At 44.9% G+C, this 25,592-nt stretch overlaps 1 protein-coding gene across 3 annotated transcripts in view; it reads right to left on the bottom strand.

The window, feature by feature from the left end:
• Nucleotides 1–25,592, bottom strand: part of PARG (poly(ADP-ribose) glycohydrolase) — a 217,060-nt gene that overhangs the window by 26,237 nt on the left and 165,231 nt on the right. For all 3 annotated transcript variants that reach the window (XM_069753149.1, XM_069753148.1, XM_069753150.1), the window contains 3 exons: nt 9,518–9,665; nt 7,463–7,541; nt 6,851–6,959 (listed from right to left, as the gene is read on the bottom strand). In XM_069753149.1, coding sequence (XP_069609250.1) covers nt 6,851–6,959; nt 7,463–7,541; nt 9,518–9,665 — 336 coding nt within the window. The remainder of the gene's footprint in view (nt 1–6,850; nt 6,960–7,462; nt 7,542–9,517; nt 9,666–25,592) is intronic.

A 25,592-nucleotide genomic window follows, 5' to 3' on the forward strand; every position in this document is an offset into this window, starting at 1 on the left:
GACAGATCAAGTCTATAATGTCTATAGAAAGTAGAAGGCGACGACCAGGTTGCGGCCTTACATATGAGCTCGATGGAGATGTCTTTATTCTCCGCCCACGAGGATGATACGGCTCGAGCTGAATGCGCCTTTACTCCCTCTGGAGGATCTTTGCCCTTTGACAAGTATAAACACCTATAAGAAGAGGCACCACACAAGAATGAGCATATAAAAATTCCTTTATTAATAACAACAAGACCACAGAGTAGTCAGAAAATTGCCTAAACAGGCAAAGGTAAGACAGAACAGACACAAGACAAATGGTGGACAAAAAACCTGGAAGTAACAATAAAGTACATATGTACATTCAGTATATAAAAAAATATAATACACATATGGGGTATGAGTAAACTAACTCAAGCAGCAAGGCAAGTAAAGTGGAACACGGCAGAGGTAATCAATAGACAGTGCTATAATTAATACTCAATGTATAAAGAAAAACAAAGCGTAGTCCACTCATTGCACACAGACTCCATCATGTGGGTATATACTTGCCGCTTAGGCACTTTAGTGGTTATACTGGTATAAGGTTATGGCGTCCTCTCTATTGCTCACGGACCTGTATATACGGCTCATTTAGCCTTGCCATTTATCACATGGTACACACTGGGTCTGTGTGCAATGAGTGGACTACGCTTTGTTTTTCTTTATACATTGAGTATTAATTATAGCACTGTCTATTGATTACCTCTGCCGTGTTCCACTTTACTTGCCTTGCTGCTTGAGTTAGTTTACTCATACCCCATATGTGTATTATATTTTTTTATATACTGAATGTACATATGTACTTTGTTACTTCCAGGTTTTTTGTCCACCATTTGTCTTGTGTCTGTTCTGTCTCACCTTTGCCTGTTTAGGCAATTTTCTGACTACTCTGTGGTCTTGTTGTTATTAATAAAGGAATTTTTATATGCTCATTCTTGTGTGGTGCCTCTTCTTATAGGTGTTTATATTATGTTTGGCTAACCACGATAGGATACGTTATTGGTGCTGTGGCCTTTGACAAGTATGCAAGATGGATAGCCTCTCTGATCCACCGGGACAAGGTAGCTTTTGTGACCCCGTGGCCTTTCCGGTGACCCTGAAAAGATACAAACAGAGCCCTACTCTGTCTGCAGGACTGGGTTCTCTCTATGTAGCTTAGGACTGCTCTTTTAACGTTTAACATATGCAGTTTCTCTTCCTCTGGATTTAGTGGATTATCGAAAAAGGAAGGTAAGAAAATTTCCTGAGATCTATGGTATTTTGTCGCTACTTTAGGGAGATATGATGGATCTGGTTTGAGAACCACCCTGTCCTGATAGGTCATTAAGAATGGAGGGTCTATGGAGAGGGCTTGGATGTCTCCTACTCGTCTGGCCGATGTTAAGGCTATCAATAAAGCTACCTTGTATGTGACATTTTTTAGAGGGATAGAATCTAAGGGCTCAAAGGGAGGTCCAGTTAAGGCGTCTAGAACTAGATTCAAGTCCCAGGGTGGTAGACGTGGGACATGAACCGGAGTACATCGTTCACATGCCCTAACAAATCTTGCTATCCATCTATTACCCGCTACGTTAGCACTATAGAGGGCTCCTAAGGCAGACACTTGAACTCTCAAGGTATTAACAGATAATCCCATCTCATGACCTTTTTGTAAAAATTCAAGGATGGCTCTAATAGGAACCTTGTTAGAGAAGGGTTCCGTATGAAAGTTGAGAAATTTCCTCCATACTCTGCTATATATAAGAGTCGTGGATCTCTTCCTACTTAACAGTAAAGTATTAATCAGTTCTTGTGAGAACCCTCTTAATGTTAGTATTTGCCTCTCAAGTTCCACGCCGTGAGGTGGAGGCCCTTTACTTGTGGATGGTAGAATGGACCCTGAGACAGTAGGTCTGGTGTCATTGGCAGAATCCAGGGATCGCAGACTGACATCGCTTGAAGACAGGAGAACCAGGGCCTCTTTGGCCAAAAAGGTGCTATCAATATTACTCTTGCTTTCTCCTCCCTTATCTTTTTGATGACTAATGGGATTCGCATCATTGGTGGGAAAGCATAGGCCAGATTGTAATTCCACGGATACTGGAGCGAGTCTATCATGTCTGGATTGTCTGCCACATTCAAGGAAGCGAATGCTCGTACCTGTCTGTTGTTCCTGGTTGCAAATAAATCTATCTGCGGAAGACCCCACATGTCCACTATGTTTTTGAATATTTGAGGGTTGAGGGTCCATTCTCCCTGACGTAGCGTGTGGCGACTTAGAAAGTCGGCCCTTGAATTTTCTATACCTCTGATGTGGAGAGCTGTGATAGAAAATTGAGCTCTGCTAAGTCGAAGATGTTTGCTGCTGAAGACATCAGACTTTTTGATCGAGTTCCGCCTTGATTTAAATATGCGACGACCGTCGTGTTGTCTGACAGGATTTTGATATGAGATCCTCGGAGCTGGGGAAGGAAAAAATTTAAGGCATAATGGACTGCGTTCAATTCTTTCCAGTTGGAGGACTGCTGGATCTCTGATGAATTCCAGCGACCTTGAGCTACATACTTATCCAGATAGGCCCCCCACCCTTCTGGTCCTGCGTCAGTAGTGACTAATTTAGATGGTGTTATTGACCATGAGACTCCTCTGGACAAATGGGTTCTATTTAACCACCAGTGAAGTGACTCCAGCACATCTTTAGATAAAGTATTTTTGTATTTAAATTACCATGGCAACGAGATTGCGCATGGAGTGTCTGGTGCTGTAGGGCTCTGGTATGGTATTGAGCCCATTGTACGGCAGGAATGCAGGAGGAAAGTGAGCCCAAGAGAGACATGGCATCTCTAAGGGACATTTGAGGTTTTGCCCTTGCCATAGAGATTTTTGAAATTATTGTAAATTTTTTGGATTCTGGTAAAAAGCATTTTTGACTTACGGAGTCCAAAACTAGTCCTAGGAAGGACTGACGGGTTTCCGGATGTAGTCTGGACTTTTTGAAGTTCACTATCCAACCCAAAGCCTGCAACGATGAAATAGTATTAGTCAATCGCTCTTTACACTGAGAGGCTGAATCTCCAATTATTAAAAAATCATCTAGATAAGGTACAATTAGCATCTCCTGATGACGCAAATAAGCCATCACCTCGAGCATAACTTTTGTGAAAACCCGAGGAGCCATGGACAGGCCGAACGGCATGGCTGTAAACTGAAAGTGACGGATACGGCCTTGTAGGACTACCGCCACTCTGAGGTACTGTTGATGCTCCGCATAAATGGGAAGATGGTAGTACGCATCCTTCAAATCTAGACCTGCCATAAAGCACCTAGGAAACAAAAGTTTAATTGTAGATCTTATTGATTCCATTTTAAACGTATGATTGTACAGAAAGGAATTTAGTCTTTTTAGATTAATTATAGTACGAAAAGTATCATCTGGTTTTGGAACCAGAAATAAAAAGGGGAATAAAATCCCCTCCCTTCCTGATTTTTTGGTACTTCTACGAGAACATTCTTAGCCAGAAGGCTTAGAATTTCTAATTGAAGAGCTTTTTGCTGTTCCGGCGCTTTCAGTGATGTGATAATGAAAGTATCCTGCGGGAATTTAAAGAATTCTAGTTTTAATCCGGATTTTACTAGGCGGAGAATCCACTGATTTGAAGTTACATGTTTCCATTGATGGTAAAAAAACTTCAGTCTTCCACCCACCGGAATTTCATCATTGATGGTATCTGCCACGTTTAGATGTTTCGGGATTACCGAATAAGGCACTTTTCGGTTTCTCCTTCGTTTCCCAACGCTCCCTTTGCGGCTCGTACGGCCTTCTCCTATTAAATGGCCGTCTCCTAAACGCTCTCCTATAAGAAGGAAGAAACTGTTTAGGGAATCCCTTCCTTCTTTCTCCTGCTTTATTAAGGAGGTCATCAAGAACCTTCCCAAACAGGAACTCACCCTGGCACGGGATTGTACATAATCTTGATTTAGATTGTGCATCGCCTTTCCATCCCTTTAACCAAAGGGCACTTCGGGCTGCATTGACAAGGCCCGCTGATCTTGCTGCCAGCCGCAAGGAGTCCACTGAAGCATCTGTTAAGAATGCTGTAGCGCTTTTAATTAAAGGAATTGCTTGCAAGACCTTTTCTCTTGCCACTTTACCCTTAATCTGCTGCTCCAGCTGGTCAATCCATACCAATAGTGACCTAGCTGTGCAAGTACCCGATATGGCGGGTTTAAAGGCCCCTGTATTTGTCTCCCATGACCTTTTAAGAAGAGTTTCAGTCTTGCGGTCTAATGGGTAGAGTAAGATTCCTGCATCTTCCACAGGGAGGGACGATTGTTTTAAGGTGGATGCCACCGCCGCGTCCACTTTTGGCACCTTGGACCAAATCTCTAACTCTTCGTCACTGAAGGGGTAACGCCTTTTTGAAGAGGAGGGAAGGAACCCTTTCCCCTGCTTGTCCCATTCTTTTTTTTACAAGATCTTTCACGGCGGAGCCAACTGGGAAAGTTCGCCGTTTTTTGTGACCTAGGTCTGCGAACATAATTTCCTGGGCCGATTTGACCCCCTTAGTGTCTGGACAACCCATGGTATTCCTTACTGATTTTATAAGGTTATTTATGCTGTCCAGCGGAAAACATGCTCCGCTCTCATCCTCAGAAGAACCAGATGATGATTCCGAGGTGTTAGAGGACCGGATTAACCCCTCTTCTGACTCTGAACTAGAAGGAAGAAGACGGCTTTTACTCCCAAGTTTTTTCTGGGATTTCGATCCTAGAGACTGGATCTCCTGTCTAATTATGGCCTTGATGTTAGTGGTGGTAACTGCAGCCTCATCCTTTAGGGTTTGCTGTATGCAATCTTGACACAACCTCTTTGGATATGAATCCGGCAAGGGTTGTATACACAGGGCACATTCTTTATGTTTTGTTTTACTGGTCCTTTTAGCCTATGGGGAGAGGGTAGAGAAGGAAGGGATCAGCTTATAGGTAGAGGATTAAATACACTCACCCAGTGAAGCATTCATTGTACCGGTCTTGGAGGAGGGGACGCTGTGCGGCTTCTAAGTAGATCTGATTCTCTACTCCTTCTAACATGAGTGTCAGACTCCATAACAGGGCGACCACTCTTCTTTCCTGCTGTGGACTTTGAGGCTTTAGCGCTGCTGTCTTTACCAGCGCTCACCTGCTCCACCGCTGGTGGATGCTCCTCATGCGTTGGGGACGACATTTCGAGCACAATCGCGCTGTGTCCCGGCTCCATTTTAAAAGGGCGGTGATTTCCGCGCTCCAGGCCGCGAACCGGAAGTAGTGAAAGCACTTCAAGCAGGGCAGAGCGCACTTACCCGGAGACACTGCTGCCGCCGGCCTCTAGAAGCGCTGCTCCTGCGTCCTCCTCACCATAGGCCGGGCTTAGCGCCCGGAACCTGCCGGAAACGTAATCAGACGAGACGAGGGGGGAGGCTGGATACTGTGGCTCCCCCGACGCTGTTACTGACGCCGCAGCACCTGCCGCTCACCAGGAGACCGAACAGGCGGGTGCATGGGTCAGGTATGATGGAGGTGCTCCAACCACCTCGTGCTGTAGGTTATCCAGGGATTTCCGATAGGAACAGGAAACCAACTGAGGAGGAGAGGGGGACCGCCCTTTTACCTCTGTAGGTTTCCTGTTCCTATGGGCGGATCCCTCTCTCATTGTGGGTGCTGTCGTGGCGAAGGGTAAAATTTAGGATTAAATTGACTAATGGGTGTAACCAATGGGGGAGAGGTGGGTTTCTCCACACAGTCTGACAATGTACGATCAATGGTTAATGGGTAGGAATGCATTCCTTGGACCAGGGAAATGGTAACACCTGGTTGTTGATTTATTCCCACATTTCAAAAGCAGAAAAACAGAGAAACCGCAAAATCCTAAACTAAGAAAACGTGAATTGTTATTTCGTGGAAAGTAGTCACTAAAATGAGACATGTAAGGAGTGGCCCTTATAGATGGGACATATAATTCCCTCATGCAATGACACGTAAGGTGTCACTGGCGCTGCCCAGGGGGCATGTGAATGAGCACAGGGAGTGCAGGCAGAAGGCACGCAGTGCACAAGGACCTTAGACTAGTGTATTGAGCACAGGACCTGCCACTTATCGATCACGTGACCAGGGGGTGGAGCCACTGCACGTGAGTGCAGGGAAGGACACTGAGCACACAGAGCACAGGGCAAAGACAGTAAACGTGGTCAAAGAGAGCTGACAGTCAGAAGCCAGACGAACGCGCAGTACCTAGGGACAAGACAAAAAAGTAAACGGGGACAAGCCAAGGGGGTCAGATAACCAGGAGAGAGAGCAGTACAAAAGCAGGATACAGAGGCAGAAGTCGGGGACAGACTGAATCATACACAGCAAGGCACACAAGCAAAGAGGCACACGATAAAGGACGAGTCACCTGGGTCAGCAACCACTAACTGAGTATACGGAAGTATCACCGACACTAAATGCAGGTACTGCCAACATTAAATAGCCGCCCCAAAACCAAAGAGGCAGACTGAATTAACCCAGACCTGACCAGGATGGAGGCAGAACCATCCTGTCCAGAGTCATGACTCCTCGTAAGCAGAGCTTGCTGCAGCTATAACCAAAAGTGACAATCGTATTATGGTGTACAAATGGGAATATAAGATTATGAAAAAAAATAATCTATTTAATTGAAAATCAAATTATCTGTACTTTATTTTTGAGCATTTTTTTTTAAACTTATGAAAAAATAAAAAAATTAAGCTTGCACAAAAACATCAGGTAAAGAGATCAGACTACTTAATGTGCTTTAGGAAATAGAAGTCAAAAGAGAAAATAAATCACAGACCTTGTTTAACTCTCTCCTGATCTTGTCTGGTGCAAACTGATCAATATGACATCGGAAGTGGAAAGCATCAATTGCAACAATTTCTGTAGTGCGCCTCTGCCAGTGGTCTCTGTAAGAGAAGGAGCCATTCAGGATGGACGTGTGCCAACAGTTCAGCAGATAAGACCCACAATGCATACAGTGCATGCATACCTTATATCATGTATATTACATAAACTAATTACAACAGTAACTGGGAGCCTAATCTGAGCTCGAGAACAAAATTCTGGAATGTTCTGTTGGAATGAAGCCATGGCTGCAGATGTGAGCCACAACCTGATTCATGGTCTATGATACTGCTAGAGAAAGAGCAGCACTTGGCTAGGTCTGGTAGAACCACATGCAATACATGGAGCATTTTAAAGCCTCGTTTTAGAGATCAATGGGGGCCCCAGTGGTCTAAGCACCAGTGATCAGCAAATTATAACCTGTCTTGGGGCTAAGGTATAACTTGCTGAGCTGGGATAACCCCTTTAGTATTTACATGGTGGTGCTTGCCTTTCATTCAAGGATTTAAGCCAGAATAAAGACAGTAGACATACTGGGATGGTCATGGAAGTTTTACAAACATACCGTGGAGCTTCATCATTATGAGCATTCTCCCATCTGTAAGTTTCAGCATAACCTTTGTACTCACTGTACTGCTCTGCACCTATGTAACAAAAAACAAACCTAATAAATGAAAAAGACCATGGAAAGTATTCATCACTATATAAGCCACAATGACTTTATACAAGCACACAATTGATACAATTCACCTACAGTCATTAGAAAAGATACGATAAGTATACCCTCATTAAATTTTAAGATTTTTCAGATCAGGAATGGCTTTAAAAAAAAATAAGAGGAAATATATATTTGGTCCATAGAAGACCTTAAAGTTAGGTAAATACAAGCTCAGATGAGCAACAAGGCATTCAAATTGCAACTCGCCATTAATTATTCAACAATAACGAGGAAAACAACATCCAGCAGTGTGTGAAAAATTAAGTACACTCTTACGGTTTTCATAAAAATGGCAACAAGCAGCCAGGTATACTAATCAAATGCCCTATCAGCAAGTGTGACACAGAAGTCTGGGCAAGGTGCTGATCTGGATTATTCAGGCATGTGTTAACACAACGACAAGGAAAGACATCAGCAAAGATCTTAGAAAAGCCAGTTTGTAGCCAATAATTAAGGCCATCTTCACACAATTTGGAGTCCATCATTTCACACTGAAAAATATTTTGCTCCGGTGGAAAGCAAACAAGACTAATGACCATCTTCGTGAGCGTCCCAGCAAAATCAGAACCTTCAAATGCTTAGAGGAATTGCAAAAAACCTAGAACTTCAGCTCCGACTCTCAAGACTCTGTGAAACACAGCAAATGCTCATGTTCAATTAGAAAAAGACTGCATAAACATGGCATGTTTGGAAAGATTAGCCAAGCTCTTTGTAACAACAAATTTTTGCAAAGTTGCATCTGAAGAACGAATTCTGGACCAAAGTCCTTTGGCAGACTAGACCAATGTGGAGACATTTAGCTGTGCAGATATGCGGCATTTGGACTTTGCCTGGACCATTACAATGCCTTTATTTTTTTTCCCTCAGGTATTCTGACAGCTTTTGGATCTAGAATGCTTTGGTATATAGAGGAGTTCATGGTCAATTGAACCACTAGAAGGTGCAAAATAAACCCAAAATGTCAACCTTCCAAGGATTACTTCAAGTTACTGCCAAGGGTGGCTCAAAAAGCTGCTCATGCATGGGGTGCACTTCATTTTTCACTCACTGACTTCACATTTTTTGGACTACTTGTCATTAAATAAATCATGACTGTATAGTTTTCCTAATTTTAAGACTTTCCAGGGACCAGATTTTTTTTTAATTACTTAGCTGTCCTCATGAGTGCATAGTGAATGGAGGTGAGCGTTTGACCTCTACCACTGGAGATACTAATCACCAATCATTTGGAGACATACAAGTATGTAAAACAATATAATCTGTGTGGTATTCCAGCCTCTTCAGTGCCACGGAGATTACACAGGGCTCTTGCTCAGTCATGCTGGGGCGTAATAACATTAAGAGACTGACACTGGCCATTAGCATTACCAAGCTGATGCTGAACAGATGCAGTTAAGAAATCACAGTAAATTTAATTTATTTACAATTTTTCAAGCTCTCATACAAATTAAAGCTGCATAGTTACATCCATTAGACTCTAGTCACGAAGCCTCCGTCGCAAGGAATGTAATTTATCGGGAAGAGAAAGTGTGGCAGAAGGAGAGGACTGGCCAGAGAGAGGAGATGGAAGGCAGCCAGCCACATAATGATGGAAGGGCCATCGCCATTAAAAGGATGGAACAATGGAATTCATTAGCAGACACTTCTAAACTAAAGAGGATCAGGGAAAGTACTTAAGAGTATAAAAAAACAAATGGAAATATGAATGTAACCCAGGCAGCAATGTCACTGATGACGAGACAGTACTGAAGGCACTAACAATGGTGCGGTACCCGGGGAAGGCGACAAGCAGCTCGCCGGTTTCATACTACAATCCAAATGCGTCTGTCATCCTAATGGATTACTGTGACATTGGACCATCACCAGTCATTTTTCTGTTAGAAAGGAATTCAATAAACTGACCTGTTATAATAAGGCACTCATTGTTATCCAATTCCTCTGTAAAGAGGCGGGCTGCGATCAGTTCAGGATTGATGATGAAGCGGATCTCTTCCTGGACAAGGCCTGCGCTAGTCACACCACCACCAACGTAGCGATTGGCAAAGTCCACCTATTTACAGAGAGGAAGAGAAACAAGTTTTCTTTTCTGGGTTCGCTTTTAACTAAACCACTTCATATGCTTAAAAGCAAATACTTACCTAGAGATATACAGGGGCGCCTGTCATCTTCAAAAAGGTGCATGTGATAAACCCCTATTGGATACCAATAACCAAGTAGGTTCACAGAGCAATAACTAATTTTACGCCAGTGTAACTAAATGGGGGGGTTCATTTTTTAGGGCTTTTTTTTTTTTTTACAAGGTGTGGAAAGAGGGATTTCAGGGGGAAGCAAAAAATACGTAGACATTTTTCCAATATTCTTTACTTTCATCGCAAGATACCAAAAATAAAAAATATATATATAATATATACCTCTACCTATATAGTTAGTTTAAAAAAAAACAAAAACATTTTAGTACGTTTGTTGAATAAAATAAAACATGTATACAGAAAAAATGGCATTGTTTTGCTCCCTTCTAAGAGCTGATGAAGCTTTTTGTGAGAGGAGTTGTAGTTTTTCTTGTTACCAATCCAAAATACATATAATTTACTCATTAAAAATCCCCCTTCTCCCCCCCAAAAAAAAATAAAAACAAAAAAAAAAATAAAACGATTCAGTGGGAATAAAAGAAAATGTCACATTTTATGCTAAAAGCAGCGCGTTGTCTTTATTCTACAAGTGGTTACAATTATGGCAGTACCTAACATGTACGGTATATTTTATAGTGATACAGTTTAAAACAAAACACATTTTTTCATGGAAAATTAATTATAAATAAAATTATATACCCTCAGCAGGCAACTTATTAGGCCATGACTAATATGAGGGCCAAAAACTGATTGCAGACCTGGGAGGGACAGACTATTGCTCCCCATCCACTGGCTAAATATTGTAACATGGGAAGCCCAGCACATCTTCTCATAGCCATAGCCCATTATTTATCATGTAACAACTATCGCTCTCATTCATTAGATCACCATGACAAAAACTAGTTACTGATGAGCTGGCAACGTAACCAAAGATTGCAAGTGGCGAGATTGAGGAAGACCCCAACGCTGTCAAATGCTTTGGAGGCACCAATTGCATTAGGCTGCAGCAACTATAGGGTTAAACCGATGGTATACAGTACAGACCAAAAGTTTGGACACCTTCTCATTTAAAGATTTTTCTGTATTTTCATGACTATGAAAACTGTACATTCACACTGGAGGCATCAAAACTATGAATTAACATGTGGAATTATATACTAAACAAAAAAGTGTGAAACAACTAAAATTATGTCTTATATTCTAGGTTCTTCAAAGTAGCCACCTTTTGCTTTGATGACTGCTTTGCACACTCTTGGCATTCTCTTGATGAGCTTCAAGAGGTAGTCACCGGGAATGGTTTTCACTTCACAGGTGTGCCCTGTCAGGTTTAATAAGTGGGATTTCTTGCCTTATAAATGGGGTTGGGACCATCAGTTGTGTTGAGCAGAAGTCGGGTGGATATTCCGCTGATAGTCCTACTGAATAGACTGTTACACACACTGGCACCACACTCTTCCGGGTAAGATGGGCAAAATAGTGATGACCGTTACATTTACCGATCTTAGGTGTGATTTGTATTAAGGTCTTGCGGTGAGAGGAGGTATATATGAGTCCTCTAAGAGCACTATGCACTTTATTTTGATATGTATCATGGATTAGCATGCCTCCTTTACACTGTCTATAGTTCCTGCCCTTTCGATACCCATGGTGTTATTTGCAGTGGCTGCTGTCTGCCGTACATGTGCTAGACGTGTCCCTTGTATGTTATGTCTGTCATTATTGTTCTTTACAAGGTTATTTAATAAAATTTGTTATATTTTATCTAGTTTGTTACGTCTGGGTTCTTTGATACTCCGTATTTTCTTTGTAGGATTTATTGAATAGACTGTTAGCTGCTTTTTTCTTGCCATAATACAAATTCTAAGTAAAGAAAAACGAGCGGCCATCATTACTGTAAGCAATGAAGGTCAGTCAGTCCAAAAAATTGGGAAAACTTTGGAATTGTCCCCAAGTGCAGTTGCGAAAACCATCAAGCGCTACAAAGAAACTGGCTCACATGAGGACTGCCCCAGGAAAGGAAGACCAAGAGTCACCTCTGCTTCTGAGGATAAGTTTATCCGAGTCACCAGCCTCAGAAATCACAGGTTAACAGCAGCTCAGATTAGAGACCAGGTCAATGCCACACAGAGTTCTAGCAGCAGACACATCTCTACAACAACTGTTAAAAGGAGACTTTGTGCAGCAGGCCTTCATGGTAAAATAGCTGCTAGGAAACCACTGCTAAGGACAGGCAACCAGCAGAAGAGACTTGTTTGGGCTAAATAACACAAGGAATGAACATTAGACCAGTGGAAATCTGTGCTTTGGTCTGATGAGTCCAAATTTCAGATCTTTGGTTTCAACCACCGTCTCTTTGTGCGACGCAGAAAAAGTGAACGCATGGACTCTACATGCCTGGTTCCCACCGTGAAACATGGAGGAGGAGGTGTGATCGTGTGGGGATGCTTTGCTGGTAACACTGTTGGGGGATTTATTCAAAATTGAAGGCATACTGAACCAGCATGGCTACCACAGCATTTTGTAGCGGCATGCTATTCCATCCGGTTTGCGTTTAGTTGGACCATCATTTATTTTTCAACAGGACAATGACCCCAAACACACCTCCAGGTTATGTAAGGGCTATTTAGCCAAGAAGGAGAGTGATGGGGTGCTTCGCCAGATGATCTGGCCTCCACAGTCACCAGACCTGAACCCAATCGAGATAGTTTGGGGAGAGCTGGACCACAGAGTGAAGGCAAAAGGGCCAACAAGTGCTAAACATCTCTGGGAGCTCCTTCAAGATTGATGGAAGACCATTCCCGGTGACTACCTCTTGAAGCTTATCAAGAGAATGCCAAGAGTGTGCAAAGCAGTCATCAAAGCAAAAGGTGGCTACTTTGAAGAACCTAGAATATAAGACATAATTTCAGTTGTTTCACACTTTTTTGTTTAGTATACAATTCCACATGTGTTAATTCATAGTTTTGATGCCTTCAGTGTGAAGTTACAATTTTCATAGTCACGAAAATACAGAAAAATCTTTAAATGAGAAAGTGTGTCCAAACTCTTGGTCTGTACTGTACATCAGGCATGTCAAACACGCGTCCCGCCGGCCGCATGCGGCCCTTTACAGGCATATCTGCGGCCTGCACAAAAGTCTGTAAACACAAAGTTTGAGACTTTTGTGCGGGTCACAGATGCTCAAAACTTCCCAATCAGCACTTCCGGCTCTTCATTCATTAGCCGATATCCCTGCATATGACCTGCTTACGTGATCAGCAGCCAACCAAGTAGCTCCGTGTCAATCCATGACGTGTGTACTTTGGTCGGCTGCTGATCACGTAAGCAGGTCATATGCAGGGATGTGGGCCAATGAATGACGACCTGAAAGTGCTGATCGCGCGTTTTGTACTTCTGCGGCTCGCGTTGCTGCTGATCACCGTCCTAAGTCAGGAAGGTTGAGAGTGACTGGGTGGGATACTGTGACCGAGGAAGAAGGGACCCAAGTCCAAGTAAGTGAGTGGCCCTCCTGTACAGGCTTTCCCAGCTCATGTGTGGGTGTCTGTAAGCTCCTCTCCTTGTATAAGAGGGTTAAAATTTATCCTATTATCGGTAATATTAGTGTTATTTAACCGTTAAATAACACTAATATTACTGATAATAGAATCAGCCGCTATGTGCTTCTTCAGGCCCCTCCAAGGGGGATTGGAAGGAATATGAATTTAATCAAGGTGGAGAATGTAATGCTGCACTAAAATCTGACGGCTTTCATTAAAATAACATGACCCAGGGGAACACACAGAGATCATTCACTAACAATAAAACATGCAAAACTGTTCTGTCCCCATTGATTTGTGTAAGTGATTGATGCCTTTCTTTTACCAAGGGGGATTCAATAATTCACTTTGCTGCAGCCGGCAACTCCAGGGGCATTGTACAATGTGAAGACATACTGAGGTTGCAATTCACCATGGGGGGACATCACACCTGAAGGGGGATCAGACACTGTGTGGGCACCAATTTTTGGTCCACATAGATTCATAGAAGACTTCATACTCGATGGGGAAAAGTAAGTTGACCTCATACTGTGTGTGTGCAGATAACTAAGGGGGCATCACTACTGTGTGAAGGTACTAAGGGGACATTATTATTGTGAGTGGGCACAAAGGGGCACGATAACTGATTGTGGGCTCTATGAAAGTGTGTGGGGCACTAAAGGTACTTGTTTCCCAGAGTTTTTTTGAGACTTTGCAAGAAAGTGTGTATGGGGGTCCATTCAAAAGATTGGCCCTTCCTTTTATAGTTTGGACCCGGATTACAGCCACGTGCATGAAGCCTAAGGCTAGGGTCACATTGTGTTAGTGCAACCCGTTTAGCGCTAGCGGGTTGCGCTAACGCAATGTTTTTAATGTGGCCGCGTCCCGGGGTCGCGGTAACGTCCCCGGTCTCGCAGATCCCCGATCTGCGAGAGCGGGGATCGGACCGCGGGCGCGCCTCGGACGCTGCAAGCAGCGTCCGCGGCGCGCCAGGAAACACCGGCGCGTCGCTAGCGCGTGCCGAACATGGCACGCGCTAGTGCTGCGCGTTCCCATTGCCGTGAATGGGCGCGCTAACGGACGCGTTGCATGGCGTTAATTTCGCCGTGCAACGCTGTCCGTTAGCGCGTTCCCATTAACGCAATGGGAACCAAGCCTAAGACTGTGATACAATCAGCAAATACGTGTGTGACATTAGCTGCTGTGTGCGGCACTCGCAACAACCTCTTGTTACTCATGTGGCCCTCGGGGTACCCTGAGTTTGACATGCCTGCTGTACATGGTAAAGACAGTGCAATCTTAGGGTATCAAGGATAATATAAATTACCATTCACAAAAAAAATACATTTTGAATAGGAAATGTCAATTAGTTTAACATTGGAGCTGGATAAAAAATGTCCCCTTGGTAATTCAGGAGGGAGCATTACAGCTACAAACATTTAAGATGTAGTGATAAGTAAAGTAAATGACTTGGAAGCGGAGAAGAGAAAGCGCTTTATCTAACACACAGCGAAGCCTTTACATTTCATATCACATATCTATGCCTGGATAAACACAGTTTGGAAAGACAGATCCATCAATCTCACATCAGCAACAAAACCTATTGACCTTTAGCTGTCCATGGCATATAATTCCATGTCATTTATCTGCAAAAGATCACTGGCCTACAACACACGGTGGGAAAACAGGTCCTAGGGACCATTCTGCTTCTGTCAAAACACTCCGAGCGGAAACGTATTATCCACGGTTCTCATTTAGTAAAGCCTGATACAGTAGGAGCTTCCAGTGTAAAGCCTGCTGCCAGCTCAGTCATGGATGGGGAAGACGTTCATGTATTGCTTCAATATAGCAGTCTGCAGTCCACAATGTACAGTAAAAGCTCGGAGACCAGCCAAAATTGCCCTGAAAAGTGGTCTTCTTGGAGGGATTAGATATTCATTTTCAAAAAAAAAGGATGATGGTCTACTCCATAGATGGTGGAACTAAAATGCCTGTCACAAAAAAATTCTGGTCTCGATAAAGGGGGTTATCTACTGGAGGGGTATTGATGTATTTATCACCAGCTGCTCATATAATGCAATTCAGATTAGGTCAATGTTTGCTTTAGTGTTTGCTCTCAATGGGGTTCAATCTCATTCCCCTCAAAACACAAACTGAGCCTAACTTTTATAGAAAGCCAATTAATCTACCTTTAGGTTTTCAAAAGTAATGTGGCAAAAAATGCAAACATGAGAACATACTAAGTCTCTATAGTGGCAACTTGTGGTTGAGCTTTATTCTCCAAATTTAGAGCTGCAGGGAAATATCAGAAACCTAACCTTTCAACCAGTGCAAAAATGCTCTTGCGAAAGTATTAACCCCCTTGGCTTTTTTTTGTGTTTTTTCACAACCTGGAATTTCAGTGTTTTTGAGGGATTATATCAGTTCATGTAACAAACATGGCTATAAATGGAAAAGATTTGGTTTTCTTTTTATTGTGAAGCAACCAAATGGGACAAAATAACTGAAAATAACTGAAAGCTTCAGCGTGCATAACTATTTAACCCCCCCTAAAGTCATAGAGCCTCTTTTTACAGCAATTACAGCTGCAAGTTGCTTTGGATAAGTCTCTATGAGCTTTCCACATCTTGCCACTGGGATTTTTGCTCATTCCTCTGGCCAAAACTGCTCTAGCTCCTTCACAATGGATGGTTTCCTCTGGTCAACAGCAATCTTCAAGTCTGATCAGAGATACTCAAATTGGATAAAAGTCTGGGCTTTGACTGGGCCACTCCAAAACATTTACACGTTTCCCCTTAAACCACTCGAGTGATCATAAACCAACGGTAATCTGTCTGCAGGAGACGCATCTTAAGGTACCTTCACACATAACGATATCGTTAACGATATAGTTGCTTTTTGTGACGTAGCAACGATATCGTTAAGGAAATCGTTACGTGTGACAGCGACCAACGATCAGGCCCCTGCTGGGAGATCGTTGGTCGCTGAACAAAGTCCAGAACTTTATTTCGTCGCTGGATCTCCCGTGGACATCGCTGGATCGGCGTGTGTGACACCGATCCAGCGATGTCTTCACTGGTAACCAGGGTAAACATCGGGTAACTAAGCGCAGGGCCGCGCTTAGTAACCCGATGTTTACCCTGGTTACCAGCGTAAAAGTAAAAAAAACCAAACACTACATACTTACCTACCGCTGTGTCCCCGGCGCTCTGCTTCTCTGGTCTGGCTGTGAGCGTCGGTCAGCCGGAAAGCAGAGCGGTGACGTCACCGCTCTGCTTTCCAGCCGCTGTGCTCACAGCCAGACGAGAGAAGCAGAGCGCCGGGGACAGACAGCGGTAGGTAAGTATGTAGTGTTTTTTTTTTTTACTTTTACGCTGGTAACCAGGGTAAACATCGGGTTACTAAGCGCGGCCCTGCGCTTAGTCACCCGATGTTTACCCTGGTTACCCGGGGACTTCGGGATCGTTGGTCGCTGGAGAGCTGTCTGTGTGACAGCTCTCCAGCGACGCTGCAGCGATCCGCATCGTTGTCGGTATCGCTGCAGCGTCGCTTAATGTGAAGGGGCCTTTACCCGAGAGACACTCAATATTCTAGATAAGAGATGGATATTGGCGGGATATCACTCCACTTATTCCCAGTATTCCAGAGGTGTTCGTATACTAATTGGACAGGGTGCTCAGTTTTCATGTAATCAGGTGGTGGTGGACGAGGAGAGGCGGTTTGTTATTTTATGTTGTACCTTGTCTGCAGTTACAATGGTACTCATATCTTTATATATTCCTCCACCATATAGTAGTAGGATCATATATCAAATCCTTACTATTTTGAGAAGTTTTCCAGGGATCCCATATTTAGTGGTGGGTGATTTAAACAATATTTTAGATGCCCATTGGGATAGAGGTAATCATGCACCTATAAAACCGGAAGGCAATTGCACACCATTTGGGGCGCTCCTGCGACAACTAGCTTTAACTGATCTGTAGAGATGCAGGAATCCCGAGGTGTATCAGTATTCATGTTTTTCCCCTACTTTTACTTCCCTATCTCGTATCGATCTGGCCTTGGGGGGATGGTCTCATGCTGGGGAAAATTAAAAAAGTTGAATATTTGCCGAGGACAGTGTCGGACCATTCACCCCTTTCTATTGTGATCAAGGGGGATGACGTGGGGTCACGGGGTAGGCCTCTGTGGGGCTTAAATCCGTTTTGGTTGCAGCTAGTGGATAAGACTGATATGTTCACCTCTGAATTACAGGAATTCCTTCGGTTTAATGAGAACTCAGCCTCTAGTCTGGTGGTGTGGGAGACTCTGAAGGCATGCTTGCGTGGTATGTTTATTCGTGAGATTTCAAAGATTAAGTCTAGTTCGAGACAAAAATCTAAACTTGTACTTCAGGAGTTAGAGGCTGCAGAGCGGGCTTTCTCAATGCAGGTCACCCCTAACACACAGAGGAGACTTAAGGATGCTCAGTCACGAGTGACCATAATGACTAGAGGTGGCCGCACAGAAACGTATGTTCCAATCGACCCAATTCTTTGAAAGTGCAGAGAGTGTGGGGCACCTACTTTCGGTTATAATGTCAGCACAAAAAGGGTCCTCGTTCATAGCTGGGCTCAGTGGTGGGGATGGGACACTTATCACGGATTCACCGGGAATTCTAACGATTTTGAGGACCTTTAACACTAACTTGTATTCCTCTCATTTTGGGGCTTCCACGGAAGAGCTTGCGGACTTTCTTGAAGCCGCCAGGCTCCCGCGACTTTCTGATGCAGATAGAGCTTTGTTAGATGAACCTTTGGGTTTAGATGAGCTGGAAGAGGCTCTGAACACTATATCTAATAACAAATCACCGGGGGTGGATGGCATAACAGTGAAGGTCTATAAAAAATATAAGTCGATTCTACTCCCAATATTATTGACTACAATTAACGATAGCCTCGGGCTTGGGGTCCTTCTGCCTTCTATGCAGGAAGCTATTATTACGGTCATACCAAAAAAAAGATAAGGATCCTACCCTCCCAGCCTCGTATAGACCAATCTCCCTTCTGACAGTAGATGTTAAGCTATTAGCAAAGGTGTTGGCCATCCGTCTTTCAAGAGTCGTGGAATCTCTAATACACTCGGATCAGACGGGATTCATGCCTCGTAAGTCAACGGCCCTAAATGTTAGAAGGCTATATCTCAATATGCAAGTGGGGGTGGACAATGTGGGGAGGAGGGCAGTTCTGTCCCTTGATGCCGCTAAGGCATTAGACAGCGTGGAATGGAAATACCTGTTTGCTACGCTTCAGTGCATGGGTTTTGGTCCAGGCTTTATTGGTTGGATTAAGCTTTTGTACGAGACAGGGCTCTGTCTCTGCTGCTTTTCGCCCTGGCGGTGGAGCCTTTGGCTTCGAGGATAAGACTTAGCCCAGAAATTGAGGGGTTTAGATACGGGACATTAGAGGAGAAAGTGGCTCTCTACGCCGATGACATTCTCCTGTTTTTGGCTGACTGACGGTTCGCTCAATGGAGTAATGTCACTTTTTGCTGCGTTTGGGGCTATATCGGGTTTGGCCATAAACTGGGAAAAGTTGGCTATTTTACCATTAGACCTAACTGTGGTTAGAGCTCCACAGGTGCCAGTAGTGTCATGTTACCTGGGTATCAATGCATCAAACAACATATTAGGTTATGAATGCTTAAATCTTTCCCCGCTTGTGGCTAGGATTAAGCAGAAGATTAAGGTCTGGACCAAGTTACATTTGTCAATAGTTGGGAGTGAACCTGTTGAAAATGGTGATTATTCCTCAGCTTTTATATGTTCTTCATAACTCCCCAATTTGGCTTCCCCAAAATAGGTTCTTTAAAATTAATGCACTGTTTAGGGAACTTATATGGTTGAAAAAGGGGATGAGAATTAAGTTAGAGCACTTACAAAGGAGTAAGGAGGAGGGAGGGTTGGCATTGCCTAACCCTTGGCTATATTTATTATCTTCCCAGTGTCAACATCTGGCATGTAGAATGGAGGACACATCTGTGGAAATGGGGGGGGAGATCGAGGGATTCTTCAGTTTCTGGGGGGGTCGGGGTCCCCTATTGTCTAAGTTAGAGGCGAATAAATTTAAACTGTGGGTGTCTAAATTTCCGACGGTAATGCTTATGGTCAAAGTGTGGGGTAAAATAGGGATTTTTGTGTACTCACCGTAAAAAATCCTTTTCTCCGAGCCATTCATTGGGGGACACAGACCGTGGGTGTATGCTGCTGCCAATAGGAGGCTGACACTAAGTGATACAAAAAAAGTTAGCTCCTCCCCTGCAGTATATACCCTCCTGCTGGCTCTCAGCTAACCAGTTCGGTGCAAAAGCAGTAGGAGATCAATAACAATATAAGAGCGTATAGCATGTCATATTCTAAAAAACAAGCATAAGCTAATAACAGGGTGGGAGCTGTGTCCCCCAATGAATGGCTCGGAGAAAAGGATTTTACGGTGAGTACACAAAAATCCCTATTTCTCCTTCGCCTCATTGGGGGACACAGACCGTGGGACGTCCCAAAGCAGTCCCTGGGTGGGGACAACAATAGATCAGGCCCTGTGTAACCGCTACTTACAAGTGCACCACCGCGGCCTGCAGAGTCCGCCTGCCCAGACTCACATCTGTGGAAGTGTGGGAATTATGCTGCTTCAAGAATGCATGCGGACTGGACGAATCCGCAAGCTTGCAGGCGTGCCTTGCTGACGCCTGGTGCCTAGAACCCTTGATAGACAGGGAGATAGGCTGACATCTAGCACGGAAGGACTCCTGGATGGTGAAAAGAATTCACCATGTTATCATGGTCGATGAAACGGCTAAACCCTTCCTGAAAATGTCAGGAAGCCTTCCTCTACCGTCAGGAAGCCCAAATAAAATGTCCAACCTTCAGAAGGACGCTGTCCTCAAGACGTACCTACTCAGAGCACTCACTTCGTCCAGAATATGGGGGATCTTATTCCATTTTGTGGACTGGAGCCAAAAGAGATGAGGGAAGAACTATGCCCTCATAACAGTGGTAATACAGTACCACCATGGTAACAAGGGATGGAGATGGCCTGAGGACAACCTTGCCTCGAAGGTAATAAGGGAAAAAAGTTTGAAAGAGCAGAGAAGCTAGCTCCAAAGACTCATCAGAGTGAGAATATCGCAGAGGAGAACGGGACGACTTTCCCTGATAGTAAAGTCTGCCCGGATGAAAAAGGAGCCTACTGTAAGGCTCCTAGGAATAATAAGGTCCCAATGATCTAACGGTATGCGATAGGGAAGAACTACGTGTGAAAACTCCCTGTGAGAAAGTCCCTACTTGCAGTTGTGCTGCGATAAGGCGAGAAGATACTAGCTCCGCAAACAAAAAACGGACGGTCAGTGCGGATCTCTGAGGATCACTGGGGCCCCTTTCTGCTTCCGAAAGGCTTTCGGAAGCAGTGGAAGGGGAGTTATGTAAACTGGTACCACGGCAGAACCAGAGCATGGAGAGCGATTGCTCTTGGATCTCGAGGCCGAACCACGAACTCGAGTACATTGGCCTTCAGTCTGGATGTCATCCCACCTACAACTGGAGAACTTCAGTAAGGACAGATCTGATGGAAGACTTCGGGGTGAAGTTCCCACTGACTTGAGGCGGAACCCTGACGGCTGAATTTGTTTGCCGTTCAGAGTTCTACTTCTGGGATATATACTGCCGAGATCACAGAATAATAGACTTTGGCCCATCAGAGAAAGTGAGGTACCTCGGTCATGGCGCCTGATCGTGGGTACCTGCTAGATGACTGACGTAAGGCACCGCCGTGGCATTATCCAATTTAATTCGGATAGGGAGACCCGCCAGAAAGCAGTGGACCTGATGTAAGACTACCGTTCGGATCTCCAGAACAATGATGGGGAGAAGAAGACTGGCATTGGTAGTTACTAATAACCATTGAACCGGGAGAAAGGCCCTGGATAAAGAAGGAGCTCAGAGACTATTGTCTGAAAGTCCATTTGGCTTGCTGAAAACGAGCGGAGCGAAGGAAACCGCTTCCATTGTCGTCACCATTTTTCCTCAGAACTCTCTTAGCAAATCGAATGAAATGAGGGGGTGAGTAATCAAGTCCTCAGAACTCTCCTTGCGCGAGCTCCCTGTTGAAGGGCCATGACCTTGTCTCGAGGAAGAATTACCATCCTTCTAGAAGTGTGCAGGATCATCCTCAAAGAGGATATCTGCTGGGCTGGAAATGAGGAGAACTTGTCTAAGTGTAGCTGCCAGCCCAGGAGAGAAGGTATCGCAAGAGATATAGACGACTCAGCGTAGTCCTGGAAGGGCGGCTAGACAGACCAAACAGGGCAGGATGAGCACGCCTCTAGAGTGCAAGAGAAACATGACATCCGCCATGACCCGAGCGAACACTCTGGGAGCGGAAGCAAGGCCAAAGGACAAGGTTGTGACTTGAAAATGCTGTTGACGAATGGAAAGGCGAAGGAATTTTTGCAGAGGGCAAGCAACCCGAATGTCGATGGATGCCGGAAACTGCACCTTTTTCTGTTGAAGTAATGGCTGAGTGGAGGAACTCCATCCAAAGAAGGAGGACCATGTCAAAGGTTGTTAGAAGTTTGAGGTCCAGGGTCGATCTTACTTTTCGTTCCCCTGTTTGGAACCAAGATCCCTTAGATCTAGACTCTGCTGGACAATCCTTATACAATCCTTTGTCAGGCTCCCGCTCAAAGGATTTGATTGGCCAGTTGTTGCTGGTGTGAATCAAGGTAGTTAAGGTCTCCAGCCAGGAGACCATTGCTCTAGCAATCCATGCGGCCGCTAGGGAGGATAGAGCGCTGGACTCGAAGCCGCAAGACGGAACGAACCAGATTTGCTATCTGACAGTCCGTGGTATTTTTAATTTATGACCCATCAGGTAGGGATACTGGTAGGAATACCACAGGAGATTGTACCCGGTTAATCTGCCCCATGGCAGAATGTGCGGCTGCATCCAGCAGGTCATAGTCTCTTGCTATCTCCTCTTTTCACGGTGCAGAGATAAAAATTAGGAACCCTCGATCCATCAACCTCTTAACAGGGAAGTGGAGAGGAATTGTCCGCCTTCTTGCATCATCCACTAAATAGTGGTGATGCAGAGGGGGGAGCTCGTACGCCAAAAAGGGTGCCTCTATATGTCCACAGAGTACAGGTCTCCAGGTGGACAGGACAGGTTGTCTGGCGTTAGGCCTGGATGCAGAAGAGGAAACATGGAGACGACACTCCGTGTGCTCGTCTGTTGATGGTTTGGGGAGATCGGTGCCCTTTAAAGGACCCGTTGCCCTTAAAAAACAGGCCAGGCATGGCATCCCACGTAGAGGCTTCTGTCCAGTGAATCGCTTATCCGAACTGAATGGCAAATGCTCTCGAGGGAGTTTAGTCTCTGAAGCTCTGGCAAGCTCAGGCAATATCCAATCCATATTCAGAGCCTTGTTGTCATCAAATCATTGGTGAGGGAGCAGGAAACGAAAAACTTCCGTTTTCTAGATGCCTGTATGTTTCTAGACGCCTGCACGTTTCTAGAATACTTGCGGCCCCTGCTAGCTGACGGATCCCATGTAGGATAGGGACCATGTATATTGGTCCTGCGAGCACTCCAAACACAGAGGGTACACAGAGGGATTCAATCTCTTGGTCAGAGAACCATGGATTGGTCAGTGAAGAAGTCCACTGAGGGGAACTAGAGGATAAAGCTGGGGTCGGCGGCGGAGGGCTCCTCGGACTGATCAAGCGCCTTTAAGACCAGGAAATATTGGCCATACGCCTTTAAGAACAGAGCATACTGGTCATGCGCCTTTAAGACCAGAGCATACTGGTCATGCGCCTTTAAGACCAGAGAATACTGATCATGCGCCTTTAAGACCAGAGAATACTGGTCATGCGCCTTTAAGACCAGAGAATACTGGTCATGCGCCTTTAAGACCAGAGAATACTGGTCATGCGCCTTTAAGACCAGGGAATACTGGTCATGCGCCTTTAAGACCAGAGCATACTGGTCATGCGCCTTTAAGACCAGGGAATACTGGTCATGCGCCTTTAAGACCAGGGAATACTGGTCATGCACCTTTAAGACCAGGAAATACTGGTCATGCATCTTTAAGACCAGAAAATACCGGTCATGCGCCTTTAAGACCAGAGAATACTGGTCATGCACCTTTAAGACCAGAGAATACTGGTCATGCACCTTTAAGACCAGGAAATACTGGTCATGCACCTTTAAGACCAGGAAATACTGGTCATGCATCTTTAAGACCAGAAAATACTGGTCATGCACCTTTAAGACCAGAGAATACCGGTCATGCGCCTTTAAGACCAGAGAATACTGGTCATGCACCTTTAAGACCAGAGAATACTGGTCATGCACCTTTAAGACCAGGAAATACTGGTCATGCACCTTTAAGACCAGGAAATACTGGTCATGTGCCTTTAAGACCAGGAAATACTGGTCATGCACCTTTAAGACCAGGAAATACTGGTCATGTGCCTTTAAGACCAGGTACTTCCTTACCCGGGTACTGATGTAGAGTCGATGTGCCCCTTTAATGCAAAAATACTGTCACCCCAGTGTGAGCTGGCCGGGTGGACCAAGATGGCCACCGGGAGCTGCAGAGTTGATAAAATCTCGCAGAGAGCGAGAAGCGCCAATTTGGGGGGCGGAGCCACAGACACGATGTTGAATAGGCCCAAGCCGGGGCCTAAATTTCTGTAGCCGGCGGGCGACACCAGCGGGGCGTTCCAGGCAAGACTTCCAGGATGCGGCCTACAAATCGGCCGAAGCCGGGGACTAAATTTTTGCAGCCATCCAGAGCGTTACCTCAGGGAGGTGGGCCACAGGGAAGTGGCTGAGGCTGCCTGTCAGCATGTGAATATCCCCCTGAAGATGGATCCACTCACCATTGGTGCACGTCCCGGCATGGAGCCGCCGCGGATGTGGGTTTCAGCGCTGTTCTGTGCAGCGTGGACGGTGCAGAGATAAGTCTCAATCCATCATCCCTTTGTTAGGGAGGTGGAGAGGACCCGTCCGCCTCCTTGTGCCATCCGCTTTCACAGTGGTGGGACAGTGGGGGCTGCTCGGACGCCATAGAGAGGGGCCTCTGTACATCCACGGAGTTCAGTCCGGGTGGACAGGGCCAGTTGCCCGGCATTAGGCCTGGCTCCAGGAGAGGATACATGGAGGCGACACTCCATGTGGTCGCCTGCTGCTGGTGCGGGGAGATCGGGACCATGAAAGGAACCGTCGCCCCTGAAGTGAGCTCAGGCATGGCTTCCCACGTCGCAGGAAAGGGTACGGGGAGGTATACTCGCCGTGCTCGCCTATTGATGGTTCGGGGGAGATCGGAACCTTGAAAGGATCCGTCGCCCCCTTCACTCCGTTAATTAAAAAATAAAAATTTACAGAAAAGTAAACAATAAAAAAAACAAAAAAAAACAAAAAAACCGTTGGGGTCTGAAACAGACCCATGTGCCTCCTACAGACACTAAGCAAGAACTGGTTAGCTGAGAGCCAGCAGGAGGGTATATACTGCAGGGGAGGAGCTAACTTTTTTTGTATCACTTAGTGTCAGCCTCCTATTGGCAGCAGCATACACCCACGGTCTGTGTCCCCCAATGAGGCGAAGGAGAAATTAAAAGTTTAAGAGGAATTACTGAGTTCACGAGGTATACCCCTATATGCGATAATCCATACCTGCCGCAAATGAGGACATTGAAGGGGTTTGCGCAATGGCGACGAGTGGGTATCTGGTGGCTCTCACAGCTGATAGATGGGGGTTTCTTTAAATCATTTGAGGACCTACGAAAGGAGTTCTCACTTCAGCATTCTGTATTTTATCAGTATTTACAAGTAAGACACGCTTATATAATGCAAACTCATATACACCCTATTATTATACATCATGATACTGTTATTAATAGGCTCGGTTTACAGACATCTACAACGGGACTAATTTCATTCGTGTACCGGGAGCTCCTCTCGAGGGTGCTATTGGGTCACCCGATGACGGCATTAGCGAAATGGGAAAAAGTGGGGGGGATTTCGGTGGATCAATGGGAGTCAATAATGCAAATGATCCCCAAGTTGTCCCTCAGTGAGCCTAACCGTCTGTCTCAACTATATATCCTTTATAGGGTTTATAGGACTCCTAAGTGGCTGTTTGATTTGGATTTAAGGCCAGATTCAAAATGTCCCAAGTGTACGCTCGATAATGCAGATATCCTACATATGTTCTGGACGTGTCCCTGTATACAAATATTCTGGATTATGGTTCTCAACTTAATAAATATGGCCACAGAGCAGGATATTCCAAGAG

The sequence above is a fragment of the Ranitomeya imitator genome, chromosome 2, assembly GCF_032444005.1.
Source record: "Ranitomeya imitator isolate aRanImi1 chromosome 2, aRanImi1.pri, whole genome shotgun sequence".
Taxonomy (NCBI): domain Eukaryota; kingdom Metazoa; phylum Chordata; class Amphibia; order Anura; family Dendrobatidae; genus Ranitomeya; species Ranitomeya imitator.